This window comes from Rattus norvegicus, chromosome 1 (assembly GCF_021556685.1).
Source record: "Rattus norvegicus strain SHRSP/BbbUtx chromosome 1, alternate assembly SHRSP_T2T, whole genome shotgun sequence".
Classification (NCBI taxonomy): Eukaryota; Metazoa; Chordata; class Mammalia; order Rodentia; family Muridae; genus Rattus; species Rattus norvegicus.
The window spans coordinates 85,864,838-85,890,934 of record NC_141534.1 but is presented as its reverse complement, the minus strand read 5'-3'; the positions used below and the strand labels follow the sequence as shown (position 1 = coordinate 85,890,934).

The following is a 26,097-nucleotide window of genomic DNA, read 5'->3' as shown; positions in this document are numbered from 1 at the left end:
TTCTTTTAAGAATAGGAAAATTTTGATAACAAGTAAAAATTTTCATTCTTGTAAGGTGTGCCACCAAAGACACGTTTTTTAAGCTCCGAGAAATCCTGAAAACAACTATGATGTCCAGTGACCACAAAAAGAGATTCATTTTGTTTATATTTGGAGATACCATGAACTTGATCCAGAGCTTTAGAATTTTTATGATACACTCCAATACCAAGCTCTATTTTGTATAGAAACTTTAGTTATTTTTAAAATTTTAGGCAGATACACTGTGCACAACCTTCAATCCTATACACTTTTATGTTTAAGGCTAGTCAGCTTTGTCTACACAGATAGTTCCAGGCCAGCAAGGATAAGACAGGGAGTCATAACTCAAAAAAATATGCAGACTGAAACAAATGCAGATACCTACCAAATATTATGCCAAATATTAGACAGAGGTCTGTGACAGAGAAGAATTGGTAAAAGGAATAAAGACCCTGAAGTAATTGGGAACCCCACAGAAGGACCAAAAGAGTCACCAAACTTAGACCACTGGGAGCTTTCAGAGTTTGACCCACCAACCAAAGAATATACACTGGTTGGAATGAATTTCCCAGCACATATGTAGAAGACAGGCAGCTTAGTTTTCATGGTTTACTTGTATGGCATCAATGAGAGAGGATGCACCTAAATTGGCAGAGATTTGCTGGGATAGATAACTGGAGAGGGACAGCCTCTAAGAGGCTAGAGAGAGGGGAGGATGTGGAAAGGAACTCTGAAAGAGGGACTTGGAGGAGGAGCAGGGTTTGTGATGTAAATTAATTAATTAAAATCTATTTGTGTGTTTAGATGCCTTAATGTGCATGGTGAAGCAGACCTACAAGCATATTCGCTGGGAGCTAAATCTCATATATTCAGGTTTGGTGGCCATGGACTTTTGAAGAGCAATCTTATTGACTGCTATATCTTTTTTGTTTTGTTTTGTTTCGTTTTGTTTTGTTTTGTTACTGAGACAGTGTCTCTATGTAGCTTTGGCAGTTTTGAAAATATCTTTGTAGACCAGGTTGGCCTTAAATGCATAGACATCTGCCTGCCTCTACACCCAGAATACAGAGATTAAAGATGTACACCACCACCACTCATCTAAGATTTGATAGTTTTGATTGTATGTGCCTTTACACATTTGAATATAGATGCCCTCAATGAGCAGAGACTTAAAATTTTCCTGTAACTACAGTTACAGTCAGATATAAACTACCTGACATGGGGGCTGGAAATCAAATTCTCATCTCCCATAGGAGCAGTAAGACTGCTGAGACATCACACTGGCCCACTCTTTATAGTTTTTATTTTGAATGAGGTTCTCATTGACTTGCCCAGGGTCACCTAGAGTTTTCAATTTTCCTACATCAGAGCCTTCAGCAACTGACATTACAGACCTGTGACAACAGCCCTATTTTTTTCTCTAGTCTTCAGTGCTAGGATGAACCCAGGAACTGCTCTTGCTAGGCTAGTCCACTAGTATTTTTCCATAGCCCAAGTTCTTCCCTGGTGGGTTCTAGACATGTGCTTTCCCACAGGCCCAATTTCCAGGCTTGCTATGATTCTTGGAGTATTTGATATTCCATTTCACTTTTATGTCTTACATATGGAAAATCATTTTTCTGGGGATTCAAGATAACAAATCTGATACCTTCCTTTCTTTCTTTTGAATTTTGAGTAACAGTCTTTCTTTTGCTGTTTTTAAACAGGATCTCTGTATGTATTCTTAGTGTGCAGGCTAGGTCTTGAGCTCATAAAGCTGTGACTGTCTTCTGAGTTCTAGGATTAATGACAAACACCACTACACCCAGCGTAATACATTTCTTACATGCAATTTACTATATTAGAAAGTGTGTTCCATCCAAGGTGCCTAGCTAGACTCATGGGGTTCAACTCAAGGGTTCCAGATGGAAACTGGAATGCAGTCCAGTCATTTATCAGTAGGTAGTAGCAGCTGTCTCCTAAATGACCATTGGTCCTGAGCATGGGGACAAACATTGAACAGAAAGCAAGCTTTCATCAGTACCGTGTTCTGAGCTTTATTATCCAAGCACCTGGATGAATTTTGAAAATAGAAAATAAAGGTCTGAGTATCCTCTGGACAGAGGGATGCTGCTGGATGGTATGGGCAAAGTATAGAGTGTCCATGAGGGCAAAGATGGTACTTTCTTTCATGTAACACAGGAGTGCCACCAATACAGAAGAATGAGGATGGCTACCTGGTAGATCATTTAGATGCACATTTACTAACAGAGAATACAAGACTATAACTCAGATTCCTCTGAACTGGAGCATAGAGAGGGTTTGTCTGAGTCTCTGTTTTTCTTTCTGCCTACCTCCAACTCCACCCCTCAGCATACTACCCAAGAAAAACACAGTACTTTCTTAATAATTAGAGATAAACTCATCAATTTCAAAATTCCAGAGGATAAGAATGAAAGGTGGGATGGAATGGAGGGTTCACTGTGGAGACAGGTATTAAGCACAGGTTTAAATAGAGAAAACATAAACACTAAGAAGGATTCTGGTCTACAATGATCTATGAATTTTATCTCATGTAGAGGCACCAGGAGTTGGTGATTTATGGTGGGAGTGGGTGATAGAGTGGGAAAGTATGCGATCATATATGTCAAGCTTACTGATTCCCTATTGAGTTGTTCAAACCCTTTACATAGTGGGTTTGAGCATAGTATATTTGGGGATGAATGAGTTTTTACATGGAATCGAGCAGAGCTCTGGGTTCCTTAATCCTTCAAGGCTTATGGCCCCATAAAGAGGGGCAGGGGGATCTGAGCAATGGGTGTCTGGGATGTTCTGTAGAAAAGTTCACATTAGCCTCAATATCCAGGAAGCCCATGCTTAGCCCTTTTGCTTCAGAAGACATGTCCATGTCACTAAACATGTCAGTGGAGATCTTATGTGCCTGGGTCCATAGAATAACAACTACCCTCCAGAAGTCATTTAATTGTAAGGTATCTTCTCAACCTTGGAACAAAGTTTTCCAGTCTTTATCAGGCCTGCAGAGGGGCAGGTTGGATCTGGAATATATTGCCCAGGCTGGGTTACTGGCTGGCTAATCCAAAATATGCAAATGCTGCAGCTGGAGAAGACCTATTGTAAGCTTCATCCCCAGCAAAATCTGCAGATGCAGCCCACGACCCCATCAGAGCTCTGACTGCTGCTTCAGCCCAGTTCTGGGCTCAAACAGGTCTAAGTCCCCAACATCGATGCCTACACTGCACTGCCCTATATCCTGACACCACAGAGCACCTCTCATCCTTGTGTTACTTCCAAGTAGCCTTAGTCTTAGCAAGACTTGAATGCAGCAAAAAAAAGTTAGTATTGTAGACCAGCACTGATGACCCTGGAATATGCATGAATATAAGAAAAGTGTCAGGGTCTGCTATGTTCCACAGATCCCCAGGTCCTTGGGTTACTTCCCCCTTTCTCAATGTACTCATTCCCACCTTGCTGTATAGAGGCACTGAAATAGCACCTGACACTTGATGCTGTGAGAAGCTTGTTTCCAGGTCCAGCAGTGGAGAGGCTGGGCATGAGGCCTTTCCTAAGGTCATATTTCCCAAAGTTCCATTTAGTGTTACCCTGGGGCTGCTAGAGTATAGCAGCAGGGGGTTTTCCTAATTTATTCATATGCCAGATAAATTGTTCTTCTTGCTCTGATTTTCTTATTTGTATTGATGTAGGAGACTCTGTCCTGAAGCTATTGGCCCTGCCGACCTGCATGATGGGATTACCATAGGCTTTTGCCATTTCACCTGGCTCTCATCTATTGACTTTTTAAATATTCTTGTTTAAAGTTGTTCTCAAACCCTTAGTAAGTCATTTGATTCCCTCTCTTAGATGCTGGAATTAAAGGTGTCATCTGCATGCCTTGCTGTCTATCACAATTTTAAGAACAAACTTTCTGAGGCTGACAAGATACTTCATTGAATAAAAGCATTTGTTTCTATCCTCAGTATGACCCAATCTCCAGAATCCATAGGAAAGGAGAAGAGAACAGATTCCTGAAAGATGTCAATGTCCTCCTATGTCACCCTCTTCATCTTTCACTCTAAATAATATGTAATTGAGACATTTAAAAAATGAAATCTCCCAGGTCTGAAAGTGCAGCTCAGGGTAATGGCAAAGGATTAAGAGTGAGATCTGCAGATCTTCCTCCAGCCTCATGAGACATTTGCAATCATTTGCCACTTAGCATGATTTCCTCACTAAATATAATCACTTATTCCAGCCATCACCAACCACTTTATTTTTTGAAGCATTTGTTTACTTTTATTTTATGTATGTTGGTATTTTTAGAGATATCTGTGCCCCAGGCATCTGGAGGCCAGAAGGGGAAATCGGATCCTCTAAAATTGGAGTTTCAGACAGTTAAGAACTGCTATATGGGTACTGGCAATTAAACTAGCATCTTCCGCAAGTGTAACAAATACTCTTAACATTGATTCATCACTTTACTCCTCTCATTTTTTCTTAATACTGGAGTTTAAAGCTGGGACCTTGTGAGTATTAAGAAAGCAGAGAGTTGTACCACTCAGCTAGATGCCAGGTCCTCTCCCATATTTTTTTTTAAATAAACAGGATCAAAAAGCATCTTTCTATGGAACTGTAATTGTCCCTGAATTCACTCTCTAGTCCTAATTGCCCTTGAACTTTTAATTCACTTGCTGTGGTTTCCTTAGCAACTGAGATTTCAGGTCTATTCCTGCAAAGTAGCTCATATGGAAATTTTGATTGAATGAAAAGTAATTGATTACCCTTTTTACTTGAAAACCTAGAGACTTGGGTGCAGAGGACCATGTAGGAGGAGTTACAAGTTGTTTTATAACTCAAGGAATGTGCCACAGGTTACCACAGCCACCTGGGTGGTCTTTGGTATGGCACAGCACTGAGGATTATGTGTTCTGAGTACTTTATACTGTTATTCAGTTCTGCTCTGCTGTACTTGCGTTCGAATCCCTCTTTTTTTTTTTTTTTTTTTTTCGGAGCTAGAGACTGAACCCAGGGCCTTGCGTTTGCTAGACAAGCACGTTCAAATCCCTCTTAATCTAAGAATTATATGTAAACTTTTAATGGCTGCCAGTCCTTCACTGAGCAGTATTTTTAGCATTCACAGTACTAATGCTTGCTCTCTTTCAGGCATTAATAATGGAGGAGATTAATGCTTCTATCATCATCCTAGGGAAGAAGATAGAGATGTTGATTGTCAACAATGACTATCCCCTTTAGAAAATGTTTGAAAAAAATAAAGTTATTAGTGAAGCTATGTTGAGATGTTTTTACTATTGGTCCTGCTGCTAAAAGTCTTAGGGAATATATCAACACTTTTTTTTTAATTAACTTGAGTATTTCTGATATACATTTCGAGTGTTATTCCCTTTCCCGGTTTCCGGGCAAACATCCCCCTAATTCCTCTCCCTCCCCCTCTTTATGGGTGTTCCTCTCCCCATCCTCCCCCCATTGCCGCCCTCCCCCCAACAATCTAGTTCACTGGGGGTTCAGTCTTAGCAGGACCAAGGGCTTCCCGTTCCACTGGTGCTCTTACTAGGATGTTCATTGCTACATATGAGGTCAGAGTCCAGGGTAAGTCCATGTATAGTCTTTAGGTAGTGGCTTAGTCCCTGGAAGCTCTGCTTGCTTGGCATTGTTGTACATATGGGGTCTCGAGCCCCTTCAAGCTCTTCCAGTTCTTTCTCTGATTCCTTCAACGGGGGTCCTATTCTCAGTTCAGTGGTTTGCTGCTGGCATTCGCCTCTGTATTTGCTGTATTCTGACTGTGTCTCTCAGGAGAGATCTACTTCCGGTTCCTGTCGGCCTGCACTTCTTTGCTTCATCCATCTTGTCTAATTGGATGGCTGTATATGTATGGGCCACATGTGGGGCAGGCTCTGAATGGGTGTTCCTTCTGTGTCTGTTTTAATCTTTGCCTCTCTATTCCCTGCCAAGGGTATTCTTGTTCCCCTTTTAAAGGAGTGAAGCATTCACATTTTGATCATCTGTCTTGAGTTTCATTTGTTCTAGGCATCTAGGGTAATTCAAGCATTTGGGCTAATAGCCACTTATCAATGAGTGCATACCATGTGTGTTTTTCTGTGATTGGGTTACCTCATTCAGGATGATATTTTCCAGTTCCAAACATTTGCCTACGAATTTCATAAAGTCATTGTTTCTTTTTTTTGTTTTTTTGTTTTTGTTTTGTTTTGTTTTTTCTGGGGCTGGGGACTGAACCCAGGGCCTTGTGCTTCCTAGGCAAGCGCTCTACCACTGAGCTAAATCCCCAACCCCGTCATTGTTTTTGATAGCTGAGTAATATTCCTTTTGTGTAGATGTACCACATTTTCTCTATCCATTCCACTGTTGAAGGGCATCTGGGTTCTTTCCAGCTTCTAGCTATTATATAATAAGGCTGCGATGAACATAGTGGAGCACGTGTCTTTTTTATATATTTTGGGGCATCTTTTGGGTATATGCCCAAGAGAGGTATAGGTGGATCCTCAGGCAGTTCAATGTCCAATTTTCTGAGGAACCTCCAGACTGATTTCCAGAATGCTTGTACCAGTCTGCAATCCTACCAACAATGGAGGAGTGTTCCTCTTTCTCCGCATCCTTGCCAGCATCTGCTGTCACCTGAGTTTTTGATCTTAGCCATTCTCACTGGTGTGAGGTGAAATCTCAGGGTTGTTTTGATTTGCATTTCCCTTATGACTAAAGATGTTGAACATTTCTTTAGGTGTTTCTCAGCCATTCGGCATTCCTCAGCTGTGAATTCTTTGTTTAGCTCTGAACCCCATTTTTTTAATAGGGTTATTTGTTTCCCTGCGGTCTAAGTTCTTGAGTTCTTTGTACATTTTGGATATAAGGCCTCTATCTGTTGTAGGATTGGTAAAGATCTTTTCCCAATCTGTTGGTTGCCGTTTTGTCCTAACCACAGTGTCCTTTGCCTTACAGAAGCTTTGCAGTTTTATGAGATCCCATTTGTCGATTCTTGATCTTAGAGCATTAGCCATTGGTGTTTTGTTCAGGAAATTTTTTCCAGTGCCCATGTCTCAACACTTTTATTAGTGAGGCTAGGACAGGAGTAAAAAAAAAATTGCATCTCTGGCTGATGTGACTCTCATTGAGAATGGGCTGGTAATGGTTGATTTTTTTTTCCTGTTTTTGACTTTTATTGACAGTTATATGTTTTAATTTCATCCGTACACTAATGTAGATGATTTGATACTGATTATGGCCAACGTTCACAATTTTATTTACAAAATAGTTTACTTATTAAATATTTTTATGGACTCTATTGTGCAGCTTTGCAAATAATCTTCTAGTAAAGTCTGAAGTCTGTACCTTAGCAACTATATGCTTTTTTATCTTTATTAACTTGAGTATTTCTTATTTACATTTCAATTATTATTCCCCTTCCTTGTTTCTGGGTTGACATCCCCCTAACCTTCCCCATCCTCCCCCATTACCACCCTTCCCCCAACAATCACATTCAGTCTTGGCAGGACCAAGGACTTCCCCTTCCACAGGTGCTCTTACTAGGCTATTCATTGCTACCTATGAGGTTGGAGCACAGGGTCAGTCCATGTATAATCTTTGGGTAGTGGCTTAGTCCCTGGAAGCTCTGGTTGGTTGGCATTGTTGTTCATATGAGGTCTCAAGCGCCTTCAAGCTCTTCCAGACCTTTCTCTGATTCCTTCAACGGGGTTCCCGATCTCAGTTCAGTGGATTGCTGCTGGCATTGGCCTATGTATTTGCTGTATTCTGGTAGTGTCTCTCAGGAAATGATTGATTTCTTATACCCATTTTTGTCTTTGGCTTCCTGATATGCTTTACTAAGAATTATTGATAAGTAGACGTTCATTTTAAGGATTTAAAGTAGATGTAACTATTTTTATATAAAAGTTTAGATTTGTGATTAAAGAATCTTACAAAATTACTTTGAAAGGTAAGTAAAATGATTACTTCTTTCTTTGTAACAACAAATTTCTTCCTACCAGTAATTGAAACTGGCTGAGAAAGCAACCTTGCTTGCTTACACTTTGTTAATATATAATAAGTTGCTTTGTTATCAATGTACATGATTTTTTAAAGAATAATTTGTTTTCTTTACCTTTACTATATAATGTTATTCCTTATAAAGGTAATGAGAAACACAGTTTTTTTTTCATAATCATTCATTAGAAGGAAATTAAATGTAATCACATTATAATTGTATACTGCTTAAAAAATTTGCTGAGAGATATACGCTTTGCAAAAAGAATAAGATATGGTTATCTGGAACATTGTTTCTCCCACTCATCACCTATGTGTATGTGTATATGTGTAAAGTTTGGGTGAATAAGGGTTGAAGCATCCATCAACTATATGAATGTGTAACGTTTGTGGGTGTAATGTGTTAGAATAATGTTCCTTCCATCCACCAAATATATGTATATATGTATACATGTAAGGTTTTCCAGGCTGTGGTGGAGCTTGCTCCTTCTACCAGTTGTGTACATTTAACTATATATGTATATATGTATGTATGTTTTTGTGAAAATTTTGGAGCCTGCTTGCTGGAGATTTCCTCTAACCATTTTATGTGTGAATGTGTATATGTTCATTAGTACATCTGTATGCACGTGTGTGTGTGTTATGTGTATGTGTGTATTTATATACATATATATGCATAATATATATATAAAATTTGTGTCTGAAGTTATTGGACTCTGCATTTTTGTTATCCACTCAGTGGTGTGTGTGTTTGTGTGTGTGTGTGTGTGTGTTTGTGTGTGTGTGTGTATACACATTTTCTCTTTCATTCTCTTTCTCACCAGCCCCAAGGAAGTAAAAGAGTTCAGTTTTTTTTTTCTGCTGGCCACAAAGAGTGCTATCACCAGTAAATTAAACTTTGTTCCCTCAGGGGAAAAAAGCTTGAATTAATTTCTCTAATCACTGGCTGCCTTTCCCAGCAGCCCCTGAAGGTTTCTGGATCTACCTTAGTTAGCAGCTCTAAGCACTGACCCTTAATAGCTCCCTGCCTCAGTTTACCCACCACATGAATAACAAAGCCAATTATTGGCACTTTGGGAGAGTTTTTGTCTCTAATGATTAAGCTCTTACAGTCCTGATTCTAACTTCCCCATTGGGGTTCCTGCACTCAGTCCAATGTTTAGCTGTGTACATCTGAATCTGTATTGTCCAGACTCTGGCAGAGTTTCTCAGGGGACAGCTATACCAGGCTCCTGTCATTAAGCACTTCTTGGCATCAGCAACAATGTCTGAATTTGATGTCAGCAGATGGGATGGATCCTTAGATGGGCCATTTGTCCCTTTACTTTTCCATGAGGAATTCTGGATTGATAAAATTGAGGTGGGTGGGTGTCCAGATCAGAGTGAATTCCTGGGTCTGTACTATTGGCCCTCAAAAAGTTCATCTACTAATAATCAAGGCTTAGTCTCCTTAGCAGTTTTTGACCATACAGACCTTCATCCATGTTGGGGGCTGGTTGTAAGATGCTTCAACCCAAGGCAAAATATAACCCATCTGATCTTGTTGGCCATCAGATAACCACTGCTCAGGTTATCTGATAACCAAAGGTACCTTAGAAGGGTCGATCAACCTCATATGTGAGCCATTCTGTTACAAGAAATGTTTGAAAGTCACTCTTGATGATAGGATAATCACAAGCGTCTTTGACTATAGAGGGGGAAAGTTTGTCAATTTTATTTAGAGCAGATTAGAGACCGGTTAGGCTTGCTAGTTTTATTGTCAATCGTGTCTTTTTCAGATACACCAAGTGCAAGATAACCCAATTAATATACCTTCTTCTCAGCAACTTCAGTACCTTCTTCAAAATTGACTATATAATTGGTTACAAAACAGGCATCAACAGATACAAGAAGATTGAAATAAACCCTTGAATCCTATCAGACTAAGGCTTGCCTTCAATAACAACAAAAGCAACAGAAAGCCCACATACACATGGTAACTGAACAACTCTAAACTGAATGTTAACTTGGTAAAGGAAGAAATAAAGAAAGAAACGAAAGACATTTTAGAATTGAATGAAAATGAAGGCACAATGTACCAAAATTTATAGGATACAATAAAAGCAGTCCTAAGAGGAAACCTTATAGCTCTGAGTGCCTCCAAAAAGAAACTGGAAAGAGTACAAACTAGCAGCTTGATAGCGCAACTGAAAGCTCTAGAACAAAAAGAAGCCCATATATGCAAGAGGAATAGAGGGCTAGAAATAATCAATCTCAGGGCTGAAATCAACAGAGTAGAAACAAAAAGAACTATACAAACAATCAACAAAACCAGGAGCTGGGATTTTTAGAAAACCAAAGTGATAGATAAACCCTTAGTCAGACTAACCAGAGGGCACAGAGAGGATATCCAAATTAACAAAGTCAAAAACAAAAAGGCAGGCCTAACAAAAAATTGAAGAAGTTCAAAAAATTATCAGATTCTCCTACCAAAGTCTATACTCAATAAAACTGGAAAATCTCAAGGAAATGAACAATTTTTTAGAGAGATAAGAGGAACCAAAATTAAATCAGAATCAGATAAACCATCAAAAAAGTCCGGTAACCCCTAAAGAGGTAAAAGCATCATTAAAATTCTCACAACCTAAAAAATGCTCAGGACCATATGGGTTTAGTGCAGAATTCTATAAGAACCTTTAAAAAAGACTCAATACTCTTCAAACTATTTCACAAAATAGAAACAGAGGGAACACTACTCAGTTCTTTCTATGAAACCCCAATTATGCTTGTACCTAAACCACACAAAGAAACAGAACTTCAGACCAATTTCACTTCTGAATATTGATGAAAAAATACTCAATATAATTCTCATAAATTGAATCCAAGAACACACTGAAATGATCATCCATCATGGTTAAGTATGTTTCTTCTCACATATGCAAAAATACTTCATAATATGTAAATCCATCAACATAATAAACAAACATGATCATCTCATTACATTGTGAGAAAGCATTTGACAGAATTCAATATCCCTTCATGATAAACAGCTTGGAAACACCAGAAATTCAAGATCATACCTAAACATAGTAAAAACAAAATACAGCAAACCAGTTGCCCACTCCAAACTAAATGGAGAGACATGTAAAGTAACCCCACTAATATCAGAGACAAGACAAGGCTGTCCACTTTCTCCCTACCTATCTAAAATAGTACTATATGTCCAAGTGAAAGCAATAAGACAACAAAAGGAGGTCAAAGGGATACAAATTGGAAAGAAAAAAGTCAAAATATCACTATTTGCTGATGATATAATAGTATATATAAATCACCCCAAAAATTTTACCAATACCTAAACCTGATAAACAACTTCAGCAAAGTGGCTGGATATGAAATTAACGCAAACAAATCTGTATTTTTCCTCCAATCAAAGGATAAACAGGCTGAGAAAGAAATTAGAGAAATGACACCCTTCACAATAGCCACAGATAATATAAAAAACCTTGGAGTGACTTCCAAGTAGGTGAAAGATCTGTATGACACAAGATTAAAGTCTCTGAGGAAAGAAATCGCAAAAGATCTCAGAAGATGGAAAAATCAGGCATGCTCAGGGGTTTGCAGGATTAATATAGTAAATATGGCCAGCTTGCTGAAAGCAATCTACATATTCAATGCAATCTCCATCAAAATTCCAATTCATTTCTTCATTTAGTTAGAAAGACTAATTTGCGAATTCAATTGGAATTAAAAAAAATCAAGGATAGAGTAAACTATTCTCAAAGATAAAAGGAATTCTGGGGGAATCAACATTCCTAAATTCCAGCTGAATTACAGAGAAATAGTTATAAAAAAATTGTATGGTATTGGTACAGAGACAGGCAGGTAAATCAGTGGAATAGAATTGAAGACCCAGAAATGAACCAACACACCTAAGTTCACTTGATTTTTGACAAAGTAACTAAAACAATCCAATGGGAAAAATACACAGCATTTTCAACAAATGGTGCTGGTTCAACTGGAGGTCAGCATGTAGATAAATGCAAATTGATCCATTCTTCTCTACATGTACAACGTTCAAGTATAAGTGGATTAAAAACCTCCACATAGAACTAGATACACTCAAACAAGTAGAAGAGAAAGTGGGAAAGAGCCTCGAACACATGGGAACTGGGGAAATTTCCTAAACTGAATACAAACAGCTTATGCTCTTCAATTCAGAATTGAAAATGGAATTTCATAAAACTGCAAAGTTTCTGTAAGGCAAAGGACACTTTCATTAGGACTAAATGGCAACCAACAGATTGGGAAAAGATATTTACCAATCCCACATCCAATAGAGGGCTTATATACAATAATACAATATATACAAAATACTAATGAAGTTAGACTCAAGATTAAATAACCATAATAGAAATGGGGTACAGAGCTAAAAACTAATTCTCAACTAAGGACTACCAAATGGCTGAGTGTTGAGAGTGATGCCCTTGAAACCCTCCATTATTGATATTATTATTATGGTTAGAATTAAGTATGACTAGGTTCATGGAAAATCCCCAGCCAGCTGCAGAAGACTAATATAAATCTGGTGCTCAGGATGAATAATCATATGATAAAGCTCTGACCTTGCTGAGAAATACATTTGACGTCAAGATACCCAATGTGATGACTTGTAACCTTTCTGAAAAACCAACATCCTGTTAACATCAGCTGACCACACAAATACTGTGTCCTTGGCCTGTGGAAATGTTTCATACTTCTTCCCTCCCTCTGTTACCCCTGATACAGTATAAATTCAGCGTTGGGAAAAAATAAAGTTGTCGCCTTGATCAGACTCTTGTCTTGGCGTCCTTTTTCATATCTCTTGTCCCCCATTCTCTTCCTGGTACCCTCAGGCCCGTCATTGACAGCTGAGAAGTACCTAAAGAAATGTTTAACATCCTTAGTCATCAGAGAAATTCAAATCAAAACAACCCTAAGATTCCACTTCACAGCAGTCAGAATGGATAAGATAAAAAGCTCAGGTGACAACTGATGCTGGCAAGAATGCGGTGAAAGAGGGACATTCCTCCATTGTTGGTGTGATTGAGCTGATACAACCACTCTAGAAATCAATGTGTAGGTTCCTCAGAAAATTAGACATAATAATACCTGAGGACCCAGCTATACCACTCCAGGGCATAAACCCAAATGATGCTCCAACATATCACAAGGACACATGTTCCACTATGTTCATAGTAGCATTGTTTATAATAGCCACAAGCTGGGAAGAAGCCAGATGCCCTTCAACAGTGGAATGGATACAGAAAATGTTGTACATCTACACAATGGGGTACTACTCACCTATCAAAAACAATGACTTCATGAAATTCATAAGCAAATGGATTGTACTAGAAAATGTCATCCTGAGTGACATAACCCAATCACCAAAAAAAAAAAAAAAAAACATGGCATGCACTCAAAAGCTCAATTTATCCAAGTTACAATCCACAGACCCCATGAAGCTCAAGAAGGATGGCCAAAGTTCAGAAGCTCCAGTCTTCCTTGAAAGAGGGAATAAAAATATTCATAGGAGGAGATATGGAGACAAAGTTTGGGGCAGAGACTGAAGGAATGGACATTCAGAGCCTGCCCCACCTGAGGATGCAGCCCATATAGAAAAACCACCAAACCCAGGCAATATTGCTGATGACAAGAAGTTCATGCTGACAGGAGCCTGATATAGCTATCTCTTGAGAGGCTGTGCCAAAGCATGAAACATACAGAGGCAAATGCTAGCAGCAAATCATTGAATTGTGAATGAACTCCCCATTGGAGGAGTTAGAGAAAGCACTGAAAGAGCTGAAGGGCCTTGCAACCTCATAAGAACAATACCAATCACTCAGAGCTCCCAGAGCCTAAACTACTAACCAAAGACTAAATATGGACAGACCCATGTTTCTAGCTGCCTATGCAGCAGAGGATGGTCTTGTAGGGCACCAATGGAAGGAGAATCCCTTGCTCCTGCCAATTCTGGAACCCCTACCTTCCCACAATGTAGAGGAATGTCAGGGTGGGGAGGCAGGAAGGTAGGTTGTTTGGAGAGGGGGGACACCCTCATAGAAGAAGGAGGAGGGATGGGATAGGGGGTTTATAGATGGAAAACCAGGAAAGGGAATAACATTAAAATGTAAATTAAAAATAACCAATAAAAATCAAAAAATAAATCAAATGACAAAGTAATTTTTCCTCAAAAAATAAGAAACATAAAAATATATGAATAGATTTAATGGTAGTGTAGAAAAAGTAAAATTTTTGTTGAAAATTATTTTAAAATCTTTTCAGTGGATTTTTTTATTTACCTTTCAAATGTTATCCCCTTTCCCAATTTCTCGTCCATAAACCCTCTATTCCATGGCCCCTCCCCTGTATACTTATTAAAGTGTCAATTTTTAAATGCTTAAAAAATGAAGATCAGAGATGGAAGTGTGAATCTCTGGCATAGAAGATATAATAGAAGAAATTCATATATCAGTCAAAGAAAATGTTAAATGTAAAAATCTCCTGACACAAAACAACCAGAAAAATAGAGAAACCATAAAGACTTAAACTAATTATAATAGGAATAGAAGAAGCTAAAGATTCTCAACTTCAAGGCTGAGAATATATTCTCAACAAAATCATAGATGAAAATTTTCCCAACCTAAAGAAAAAGATGCCTGTAAACAAAAGTGAGGTTTTTAAAACACCGATTTGACTGGACCAGAAAAGAAAATCCTCCTGGAACATCAAAACACAAAGTCTATAGAAGAAAGAAGGAATATTGAAAGCGGCAAGGACAGAAGGCCAGGTTATATACAAAAGGAGACCTATCAGAATAACACCTCACTTCTCAACAAAGACTCTAAATTTAGAAGGACCTGAACAGATATCTTGCAACCTCTAAAATTCACCTACCTATGTAGTAGAAAATATGAAAAATCCATATGCGGGAATTCTACCCCACCTTTGGTGGTTGAGTTCCCAGATTAAAACACACACAGCCTTATGCATCAAAATAGCTAATCAGCTGCTTACCATCTGTGCAGCTAGAATCTACTTTAATAATAATAACCCTGTAACATAACTTACTACATTTCATCTTGGGTCCTCTTAGCTCCAGTTTGGTAGCCCTCAGGCTACACTGTCCACTCTTTCTCTCTTTCCCATAGCCACTCTTCTCTCTCCCCTCTCCTGCATGTTCTTCCTTTACCATGTGATGGCTATTTCCTGTTCCTTCTGTCCTACTGGTCCTCTCTCCCCAAGCCCATGGAACCTACTCCATCTATGTCTCTTCTGTCCAGCTATTAGCTGTTTGCATATTTATTTAATAATCACAATTAATGGGGGACTGAGTCCCTCAGTGTCTTATATACAGACTCCTTTGTATTTGGAGGCCAGGTTTAGAGGCCTGAAATTAACATTAGAATATAAACAACATTAAGCCAACTTACTGCAACCTAGACTACTATACTCCGCAGAACTCTAAGTCACCATAGATGGGGAAAAAGAGGTATTTCAATAAAAATCCAAATTCAATCAATATATATCCATAAATCCAGCCCTACAAAAATACAAGAAGGAAAACCCCAACCTACACAGAATAACTAAATCCAAGAAACATTCCAGTCAAAACAAGGAAATTGCACACACACACACACACACACACACACACACACACACACACACACCATTAATATCTTTCAATGTCAATAGACTCAATTCTCCATTAAAAAGACAAAGACTAAGAAAACGGATGTGAAAACAGCATCCATAATTCTGCTGAATTCAAGAAAGACATCTCAGCAGTAAAGATAAATATTACCTCAGCATATAGGGCTGGAAAAAAAGCATTCCAAGCAAATGGACTCAGGAAGCAAGCTGGAGTAGCCATTCTAATATCTAATAAAGTACAATTTCAACCAAGATTGGGGACAAGTAATGTCACTTCATACATATCAAAGGAAAAATTGACCAAGATGGTGTTTCAGTTCTGAACACCTCAGCCTCAAACACAAGGGCACTCGATCTGTAAAAGCATCATTGCTAAAGCTTAAATCATACAGCATGTCCCACATATTAATAGTGAGACATTTGAACACCCCATCTCTCACCAACTTAGAAGTCACCAAAACAAAAACTAAACAGAGAAATAACAAAACTAACAGACACTATGAATCAAAAGACATAACAGACATCTATAGAATATTTCAACCAAACACAAAAGGATATACCTTCCTCAGCATCTCATGGATTTTCTTCAAAATTGACAATATAATTTGTCACAAAGTAAGCCTCAACAGATACAAGAAAATTGAAATATTGGCTTGTATCTTATCAGATCACTGCAGATCGAAGCTGGAATTCAACAACAGCAGAAACACAAAAAGCCTATACACTGATGAAAATTAAACAAGTCTCTGTATCTGAGAAGAAATAAAGAAAGGAATTAAAGACTTTCTAGAATTCAATGAAAATGAAGGCAAAATAAATTGAAATTCATGGGATGCAATGAAAGCAGTGCTAAGAGGAAATTTCATAACTCAAAGTGCCTCCATAAAGAAGTTAGAAAGTTCTCATATACAACCACACACTTACAGAAACTTGATCTTTGACAAACAAGTCAAAAATATGCAATGAAGAAAAGAAAGCTTCTTCAATAAATGGTGCTAGTTTAATGGGCAATTCACATGTAGAAAAATGAAAATGGATCTATATTTGTTACCTTGCACTAAACTCAAGTCCAAGAGTATCAAGACTTCAACATAAACCAAGATACACTGAATCTAATAGAAGAGAAAGTGGGAAAGAGCTTCAAACTCATTGGCACAGGGGGATTTCCTAAACAGTACTCCAATGGTTCAATCATTAAGATCAAGAGATGATAAATTGAACCTTATTAAATTGGAAAGCTTCTGTAATGCAAAGGACATAGTCAATAGGACAAATTGGCAACCTAAAGACTGGGAAAAATTATTCACTAACCCCACATCCCATAGAGGGCAAATACCCAAAATATATAAAGAACTCAGATTGCTAATGACCAAGAAACCAAACAACCATCCCCCACCACATCCCCAAACTGGTGTGTAGAGCTAAATGGAGAATTCACAACAGAGGCCTCTCAATTGGCCAAGAAGCACTTAAAGGAATGTTTCAAATCCTTAGTGATCAGGGAAATGCATATCAAAACGACCCTGAGATTCCACCTTAGACCAATCAGAATGGCTGAGATCAAAAACTCAGGTGGCAGCACATGTTGTTAAGGAGGTGGAGAGAGAGTATCACTCCTGCACTGCTGGTGGGATTGCAAACTGGTACAACCACTCTAGAAATCAATCTAGAGGTTTCCTGGAAAAGTGGATTTATATCTACCTGAAGACCCAGCTATATCACTCTTGGGCATAAACCCTAAAGATGCCTCCACCATGCCACAGGAGTATGTGTTCTTCTACGTTCATAGTGGCCTTAATTGTGATAGCCAGAATCTGGATATAAGACAGATGTCCCACAATGGACAAATGGATAAAGAAAATGTAGTTCATTCACAAAATGGAATACTACTCATCTACTAAGAATGAAGACATCATGAGTTTTGTAAGCAAATGTATGGAACTAGAAAATATCATTCTGAGTGAGGTAACTCAGACCCAAAAAGGACATGAATGGTATGTGCTCACTAATAAGTAGATATTAGCCAAAAAGTACAGAACGCCAGGATTCAATCCACAGAACTCAAGAAGATAAACTCAAGTGAGGATGTCTCAATCCCACTTTGGAGAGAGAAAATAGAAATCAGGGGTGGTGGGGAGAAGAAGTGAGAAACCACAGTAGAAAAGGGAACAACTAGGGGAAGAGGGGAAGAGGGGAACATTATCAAGTACTGGGTGGGGGAGAGAGCAGAACTGAAGCCCTGGGGGCCAGCAGAGAGAATGGAAATGGGAAATCTTGGGAGATAGGAGGTGGGGGATCTTCTAGAATATACCAGAAGCCCAGTAAGTGAGAGACTCTCTGGACTCAAAGAGAGGGACTTTAGATGAAATGCCTACAGTGGAGAGAAAATTTGTAGAGTCCACCTCCAGCAGAAAGACAGGGCATCAAGTGGAGGAATGGCATTGCAATCCCACAATCAAAATCTGTGACCCACAATTTTTCCTGTCTGAAAGAACTGCAGGGTCTAAAATGAAGAAGAGCCTGAAGTAAAGGATATCCACTGACAGGCCCAAATTGGGATCCAGCTCAAAGGGAGGCACTAAGGTCTGACACTTTTACTGATACTATGGTGTGCTTACAAATAGGAACTTATCATGCCTTCCCTCTGAAAGGCCCAACAGGCAGCTGAAAGAAGTAAGATGCAGATATTTACACCCAACCAATGGACAAAATCTGGTGATCCTTGTGGTTGAATTAGTGAAAGCTAGAATAAACTGAGGAGGAAAGGGACCTATAGGAAGGCAAGCAGTCTCAACTAGCATGAACCACTGAGATTGCTCTGACACTGAGCCACCAAACAGGCAGCATACAACAGATGATATGAAGCCCCCAACTCATATTCGGAGAGGAATTCCAGGTCAGGGAGTGTGGAGGTCTGATGGGGGATAGGAACATCCTCTTGGTATGGGATGTGGGACAGTCAGAGGGTGAACCAGGAGGGGGATAAAGACTGGACTGTTTGAAAGATTAAAGAATTAAAAACCAACCAAACAAGAAAGTTCTTATGTGAGTCATTTAAAAGTTTACCTGAAATCTCAGGGAAAAGGAGGAGGAGGAGGAGGAGGAGGAGGAGGAGGAGGAGGAGGAGGAGAAGAAGAAGAAGAAGAAGAAGAAGAAGAAGAAGAAGAAGAAGAAGAAGAAGAAGAAGAAGAAGAAGAAGAAGAAGAAGAAGAAGAAGAAGAAGAAGAAGAAGAAGAAGAAGAAGAAGAAGAAGAAGAAGAAAAAGAAGAAGAAGAAGAAGAAGAAGAAGAAGAAGAAGAAGAAGAAGAAGAAGAAGAAGAAGAAAAGAAGGAGGAGGAGGTGGAGGATGAGGAGGAGGAGGAGGAGGAGGAGGAGAAGGAGGAAGCAAGTACACCAAAGACAAGTAGAAAGCAGGAAAGAAATATCAGAGATGAAAACAATCAGTTAGAAACAAAGAAAACTATGCAAAGAATTAAGGAAGCCAAGAGCTGGTTCTTTGAGAAAATCAACAAGATAGACAAACCCATAGCCAACCCAATTAAAAGATAGAGAAAGAGTATCCAAAGAAACAAAATTAGAAATGAGAAGTGAGAGATAACAACAGATACTGAGAAAATTCAAAGAATCATTAGACCTTACTTCAAAATTCTTTAGTTCACAAAAATTAGAAAATCTTAAAGAAATGGATAATTTTCTAGGCAGATATTATCCACTTACCAAAGTTAAATTAAGATTAGTGGGGTTGGGGATTTAGTTCAGTGGTAGAGCACTTGCCTAGCAAGCTCAAGGCCCTGAGTTCGGTCTCCAGCTCCGAAAAAAGAAAAAAAAATATGTAAACTATAAAGCATTATAACCCATAAAGTAATATAGTCAGTCATTAACAGCTGAAGAGGCTTGCAACCCCATAAGAACAACAATCCAAACCAACCAGAACTCCTAGGGACTAAACTATGACCCAAAGACTATACATGGGCCCATGGCTCCTGCTGCATATGTAGCAGACTATGGCCTTTTTGGGCCCCAGTGCAAAGAAAAGCCCCTTGTTCTGCCAAGGCTGGACCCAGTATAGGAGAATGTCAAGGGTGGCGGGAATGGGGATGGTGGATAGGGAAGGGAACACTTTTATAGAAGAAGGGGAGGAGGTGGGATAGGGGGTTTATGAATGGGAAACCAGGAAAAGAAATACCATTTGAAATGTAAATTAAAAAATCCAAAGAAGAAGAAGAAAAACGTCTTCCAATAAAAAATTTAAAAAATGCCTGGGAACCCAGGGCCCAATCATTTTAGTGTAGGATTTTAACAGACTTTCAAAGAAGAGCTAATATCAATAATCCTCAAACTACTCCACAGAACAGAACACAAAGAACACTGCCAAACTCAGTCTATGTTTCCACAGTCTGATAACTAAACCACACAATAGCCCAACAAAAAAGAGAAATTTAGACTAATTTCTCTTATAAACATTGATCCAAAAATATTCAATAAAATACCCACAAACCAAAGTCAGGCACACAGCAAAAACATCATTCATCATGATCAAATAGGCTTCATCCCTGGGATGCAGATATGGTTCAACATACAAAAATCCATCAATGTACTCCACCATATAAACAAACTGAAATAAAAAAATTACACGATCATCTAATTAGATGCTGACACAGGTTTTGGCAAAATCCAACACTAATTCATGTTACAAGTATTAGAGGTGTCAGTGATGTAAAGCAAATACCTAAACAGAATCAGAGTAGTATACAATAGCCAACATCAATCTAAATGTAGAGAAACTTAAAGCAATTCCACTAAACTCAGGAACAAAACAAGCCAACCACGTTCTCCCTATCTCTTCAATATAGTACTTTAAGTTCTAGCCAGAGCAATAAGACAACTACAGAAGATCAAGGAGATACAAACCTGAAAAGAAGAAACCAAAGTACCTCTATTTCTAGATGACATGATAGTATACATGACCAACCCCCAAAATTCTACCAGAGAAATCCTACAGCTGATAAACACCTTCAGCAAGGTGGCTGGAGACAAAATTAAATAAAAGAAATTAGTAGCTCTCATTTCTACAAACTGGCCAATAAAGAAATTAGGAAAACAACACCCTCTACAGTAGCCAAGAATAGTATCTTCTGGTATAACTCTAACCATGCAAGTGAAAGATTGTATGACAAGACCTTCAAGTTCCTGAAGAAAAAAATCGAAGACCTCAGATGATGGAAAGAGCTCCTATGATTGTGGATAGGCAGAATTAACATAGTGAAAATGGTCATCTTACCAAAAGCAACCTAGAGATTCAATGCAATTCCCATCAAAATTCCAACACAATTTCTAGAGAATTGAAAGAACAATTTTCGGCTTCATATGGAAAAACAAAAACCCAGGATAGCCAAAACAATCTTGAACAATAAAAGAATTTTGGGAGAAATCATCATCACTGAACTCAAGCTGTACTACAGAAAAATAATGATAAAACCTGGATGGTAGTGGCCCAGAAACAGAAAGTTTGATCAATGGAATCGAATTGAACACCAAGAAATAAATCCACACACCTATGGACACATGATTTTTAACAAAGAAACCAAAACTACACAATTGAAAAGAGAAAGCATCTTCAACACATGGTGCTGGTTTAACTTGATAGCAACAGGTAGAAGAATGAAAATAGAGTCTTGTTTATCACCCTGCACAAAACTCAAGGCTAAGTGGATCAAGAACCTCAACATAAAACGAGATACACTAAACCTCATAGGAGAGAAAGTGGGAAATACCATTGAACTCATTGGTATAGGAGACAATTTCTTGAACAGAAAATCAATGCCTCAAGCTATGAGAACAACAATTGACAAATGAGACCTCATGAAACTGCAAAGCTTCTACAAGGCAAAGGACACAATAAATAGGACAAAATGGCAGCTTACAGATTGGAAAAGGATTTTCATCAACTCTACATCTGACAGAGGACTAATATCCAAAATTTATAAGGATCTCAAGAAATTAGCTTAAAATTCAACCCAAATAACCCAACTTAAAATCAGGCACAGAGCTAAACAGAGAATTCTCAACAGAGGAATCTCAAGTGGCTGAAAAGCACATAAATGTTTAAAGTCTTTAGTCATCAGGGAAATGGAAATCAAAACAATACTGAGATTCTGTCTTATACCTGTCAGAATAGCTAAGATAAAACCTGAAGTGATAGCACATGTTGGCAAGGATGTAGAGCATGGGGAACACTCCTCCATTGCAAGTGGGAGTGAAAACATATTCAACCATTTTGGAAATCAATTAGGCAGTTTCTCAGAAAACTGGGAATAGTTCTACCTCAATACCCAGATACACCACCACTCCTGGGCATACTTTCAAAAGATGCTCCAACATCTGACAAAAACACTTGTTCAACATGTTTTACAGCAGCTTTATTCAAAATAACCAGAAACTAAACAAACTAGATGACCCTCAACTAAATAATGAATAAAGAAAATGTGGTAGATCTACTCAATAGAATACTATTCAGCTATTGAATCTTGCAAATATCATCCTCAGAGAGGTAACTCAGTCTCAAAAGGACATGGTATGCACAAACTTATAAGTGGATAATAGCTGTACAATGCAGGGTGCCAATGTGACATTCCATAGACCCAAAGAAGCTAAACGAGAAGGAAAGCACAAGCAAGAATGCTTGAATCTCACGTAGAAGAGGGAATAAAACAGTCATAAGAGGCAGATGGAGGGAGGAAACTGCATGGGAGAGAGGATGTGTAGTGAAATGGGGGGGGGTTTCAGGATCAGTTGTGAAGAGGGAAAGGGGGTATCACCAGATAATCATGAGAATGAATGAAATCTGCAACTGATGGGGTGGGGAGGTAAGGAGCAAACTCCAGAAAGAGACAGAGATCTGGGATAAAGAAGGTACCCAAGACTCAATGGGGGTATTGTTAGTGTGACTCAAAGCACTAGGAATATGGAACCTGAAGTGGGCACCTCCTCTAGCCAGGCAGGAACCTTAATGGAGGAATAGGAACACCAACACACCCACAAAACTTTCAATCCCAAATTTATCCTGTCTACAAGAAATGCAGGGATGGAGGATAGAGCAGAGACTGAGGGAATGGTCAACCAATAACCAACTAAACTTGAAACCCATCTCACAGGCAAGCACCAATCCCTGACACTATTAATAGTACTCTCTTATGCTTGCAGACATGGATCTAATATGGCTGTCCTCTGAGAGGCTCCATACAGCAGCTGACTTAGATATAGACACCAACACCTAACTGTGGTTGGAGGGTAGGAACTCTTACTGAAGACTGGGAGGAAGGATTGAGGCATCTAAGGAGATAGGAACTCTACAAGAAGATCAACAGGGTCAACAAACCTGGATCCTTGGGGTTCGCAGTGACTGAACAATCAACCAAGAAGCATATATGGGATGGACATAGGCTTTCCTGCACATATGTATAATTTTTTAAAATTATTATTATTATTATTATCATCATCATCATCATCATCATCATCATCATCATCATCATTATCATTATCATTATTATTATTATTTCAATATAGGGTTCCTCCATGTGGCCCTTTTCCTGGAACTCACACTGTAGACCAGGTTGACCTTCAATTCAGAGGCCCTGTTTCGAGTGGAGGGGGCCTCAAGAATTAGAAAGTTATGAAAAAGAACATCAAGAAGGCTGACTGTAAGTACATACATAGATGTCAATGAGGAGTAGGGATGGAACCCTTGGAAAGCAGAACCTAGATGGTATCAGTTTCTTAGTTTCCAGCACAAAGCAGCATACAGAAGCTTCTCAAACAGAAAAAAGATGAACTGATGGGTGTGGTTGCTCACACCTTTAATCCCAGCTCTTGGAAGGGAGGCAGAGTCAAGCAGGTTTCCTGGAGTTTGCAGACAATCTGATTACATAGGGAGGTCCAGGGAACCCTGGAGCTTGAGAGACCCTGTGTCAAAATTTGAAAGAAAACTGTAGTCACCAAGGTTACACCTTGAGAAGGTGTGGCTGGAGAGTTGGAGGTGAGGACTATATATAGAAAGCAGTGTTGCAAGGACAACAGGGCAAGAAAGTTTCAGAATGGGTGGGAAGAGAGGAGACAGTAATGAGAGGTGATTTAAGTCCAGGTCCTGGGATCACAATCCTCAAACACCAGAACAGAGCGAGCCAAGATGCAGGAGCCTACTGATTATTCAGGTGAGTTGTACTGGGGAAGCTGAATGGATAATGTAGATGGTATGGGGCACTTTATCCCCTTCTTGGGCAGTAAGGGAGGTGAGAGAGGAACAGCAGGCTTGTGACAGTTGTATCACAAATCCAGAGTGAGGTCCATACCCAGCCCCAGTCTCTCTGGGTCCTGAATTAAACCGGGAGTTTTTTGTGGGTTTACTTTTTTAATGTCAAGTCTGAAGGCAAGATATATTCTGGGACTGGCAGGGAGGTAGAAGTCAGGGTGCCAACCAGGGTACTGGTTCTTAGGCTAAGTTTCTGTGCTTTGTTTTCCTGCCTCTCCTACCAAGATAGCACGGAATTCTCTGTATAGTATGTCAGGTATATTGATTTGGAATCTTGAAGGGCAGCCTCTGAGGATTGTGGCATCTCCTTGACCTTTTATTCCTTCTCCTAGGCTTTCTAATGCAGAATGCTGCCCCAACAATTCTACCTACAAATAGGATCTCTGGACCTCCAACATTCCCAGATCTCCAAATGCCCCCAGCCCAACTAGTACCTCATAGTCGCCAAATGCCACAAATCTTCCCATTACTTGAAAGTCTACAAATGCCTCCAGGATCTCCAGTGAACCCAGGTTTTCAGGTTTTTCCCTCTCACTTCCCTCCTCATCCACAAGTGGATCCTCATCCAGGGCCACAAGTTCTCAGCAATGCTCCTATGAGAGAGTGGAGAGGTCGCATCAGGTATAGTCCAGAACAAAAGCGTGAGCTGGAAAATTTCTTCAAAAACTCCAAGTATCCTTCCTTCAAGCAACGCAAGATGTTGGCACAAAGCATTTGTGTGATGGAAAACCAGATTCGGGTCTGTCCCCTCTCTTGTCTCTCTCCTATCTAGTCAGTATAGTCCCTCCCCTGTTAGCCACCTGCATGGTTACCCCGACTCCCATCACTTCTGGTTGCTTGGTTGCTTGTTTGTTTGTTTGTTTGTTAGAAGCTGTTTAATTCCAGGTTACAGAAAGTTGAGTGTTTCACTACCATGGACACATGGTTAGACACTGCATCCCTCTTGGATCTCTCAGAAAACCCTGAATAACCTAGAGCCATACTGATGCCCCATGGAGTTTCCTTTGAACCCTCTGATCTCGTATATCAGAAATTTCCATTGTCCCTCTGGATTCATGCCCTGCACATATTGCCTTCCTGCCTCCTATTGGGCGTTCAAGGCCCTGTGATATGTCAATGGGAGCTGGCAAAAGACCTTGACTTTCCACACAGAAGCTTCAGCTCTAGGACTTAAATAGTGTGTGAGGCCTCTCTCCTTAATTTTTCTCTTCTTTGTTTGTCTCTTCAGATATGGTTTAAGAACCGAAGGTCTAAATATTTCAGAGAGCATCCAGAAGAACGCCAAGAAGCACAAAGGCATCAAGGTGGGAGAGCCCATGCTCACCACACTAGCACAAGGGGTCATGTTCTCATTAATTCTGGGGCCACTGGTCATTCTATGTCCCCAAACCTAGAAGATGTTGGCTCCCTTCTTCAACCGAGTCCCTCTGATACCTTCCCATCCATTCTCCAGTCTTGATCAGGCTTGGGGAACATTCTGGGTGTGGTGCTGGCTGACCATACTCAGACTATAGCAATCACTGGCCCATTTCCTTCAACAAAAGCCACGGACCCAGTTCAATCTGTAGCAGTTGAAGACACATTAGACTCAGCTCCAGAGATAAGTCTCAGCCCTAGCCAAAGCTCTAGTACTCTGCTAACTTCATAGAGTCAGAAGCAGCTCAAGCTCCCTCAAAAGCTGCAGCTTTGAAAATCCATGTAGACACAACATTGTATTCCAGGACTAGTTCTTGGATCAAGGCCTCTAAAGATTTGACATTCCCATCTATACAGCTATCAAATTTGTTGCCCCTGAATTTGCCCATCTCTACTTTCCATGAGGTTATTGCTGAGAACTCTTTGGTCCCTGTTGTTTATTGTATATTTTACTTTGGTATATTCTGTTAATTAAAGGCATGTGTAGTTAAACTCAATTCTTTGTTTCATATATGCACTATATTTGTGTTGACAGTTAAACTCAATTCTTTATTTTATTCATGTTGAACTGGGCACCCCATGGTTGATAATTGTTCTCTGAATTTTGACCACCTATGGCTTTCTTCTATGGTCTGTGTCTGCAATGTTTCCTGAGCCCAGCTGAAGGAATTATGTTG

The 26,097-nt window shown here is 39.4% G+C and overlaps 1 protein-coding gene across 1 annotated transcript; it reads left to right on the top strand.

Moving 5' to 3' along the window:
- Positions 1-23,881: 23,881 nt before the first annotated feature.
- LOC148007245 (oocyte-specific homeobox protein 8-like) lies at positions 23,882-25,463 on the top strand. Its single transcript, XM_087603196.1, has 3 exons — positions 23,882-23,906; positions 24,337-24,743; positions 25,233-25,463. Exons 1-3 carry the CDS (start codon positions 23,882-23,884, stop codon positions 25,461-25,463), a joined length of 663 nt encoding a protein of 220 aa, XP_087459322.1.
- Positions 25,464-26,097: the final 634 nt, after the last annotated feature.

Bases quoted from the DNA above. Each gene is read 5' to 3' on its own strand.
- LOC148007245 (XM_087603196.1), top strand. From the start codon at position 23,882: ATGCAGGAGCCTACTGATTATTCAG. The intron at 23,907-24,336 runs GTGAGTTGTACT...TCCTTCTCCTAG, and splicing joins GGAGCCTACTGATTATTCAG to GCTTTCTAATGCAGAATGCT. The intron at 24,744-25,232 runs GTCTGTCCCCTC...TTGTCTCTTCAG, and splicing joins TGATGGAAAACCAGATTCGG to ATATGGTTTAAGAACCGAAG.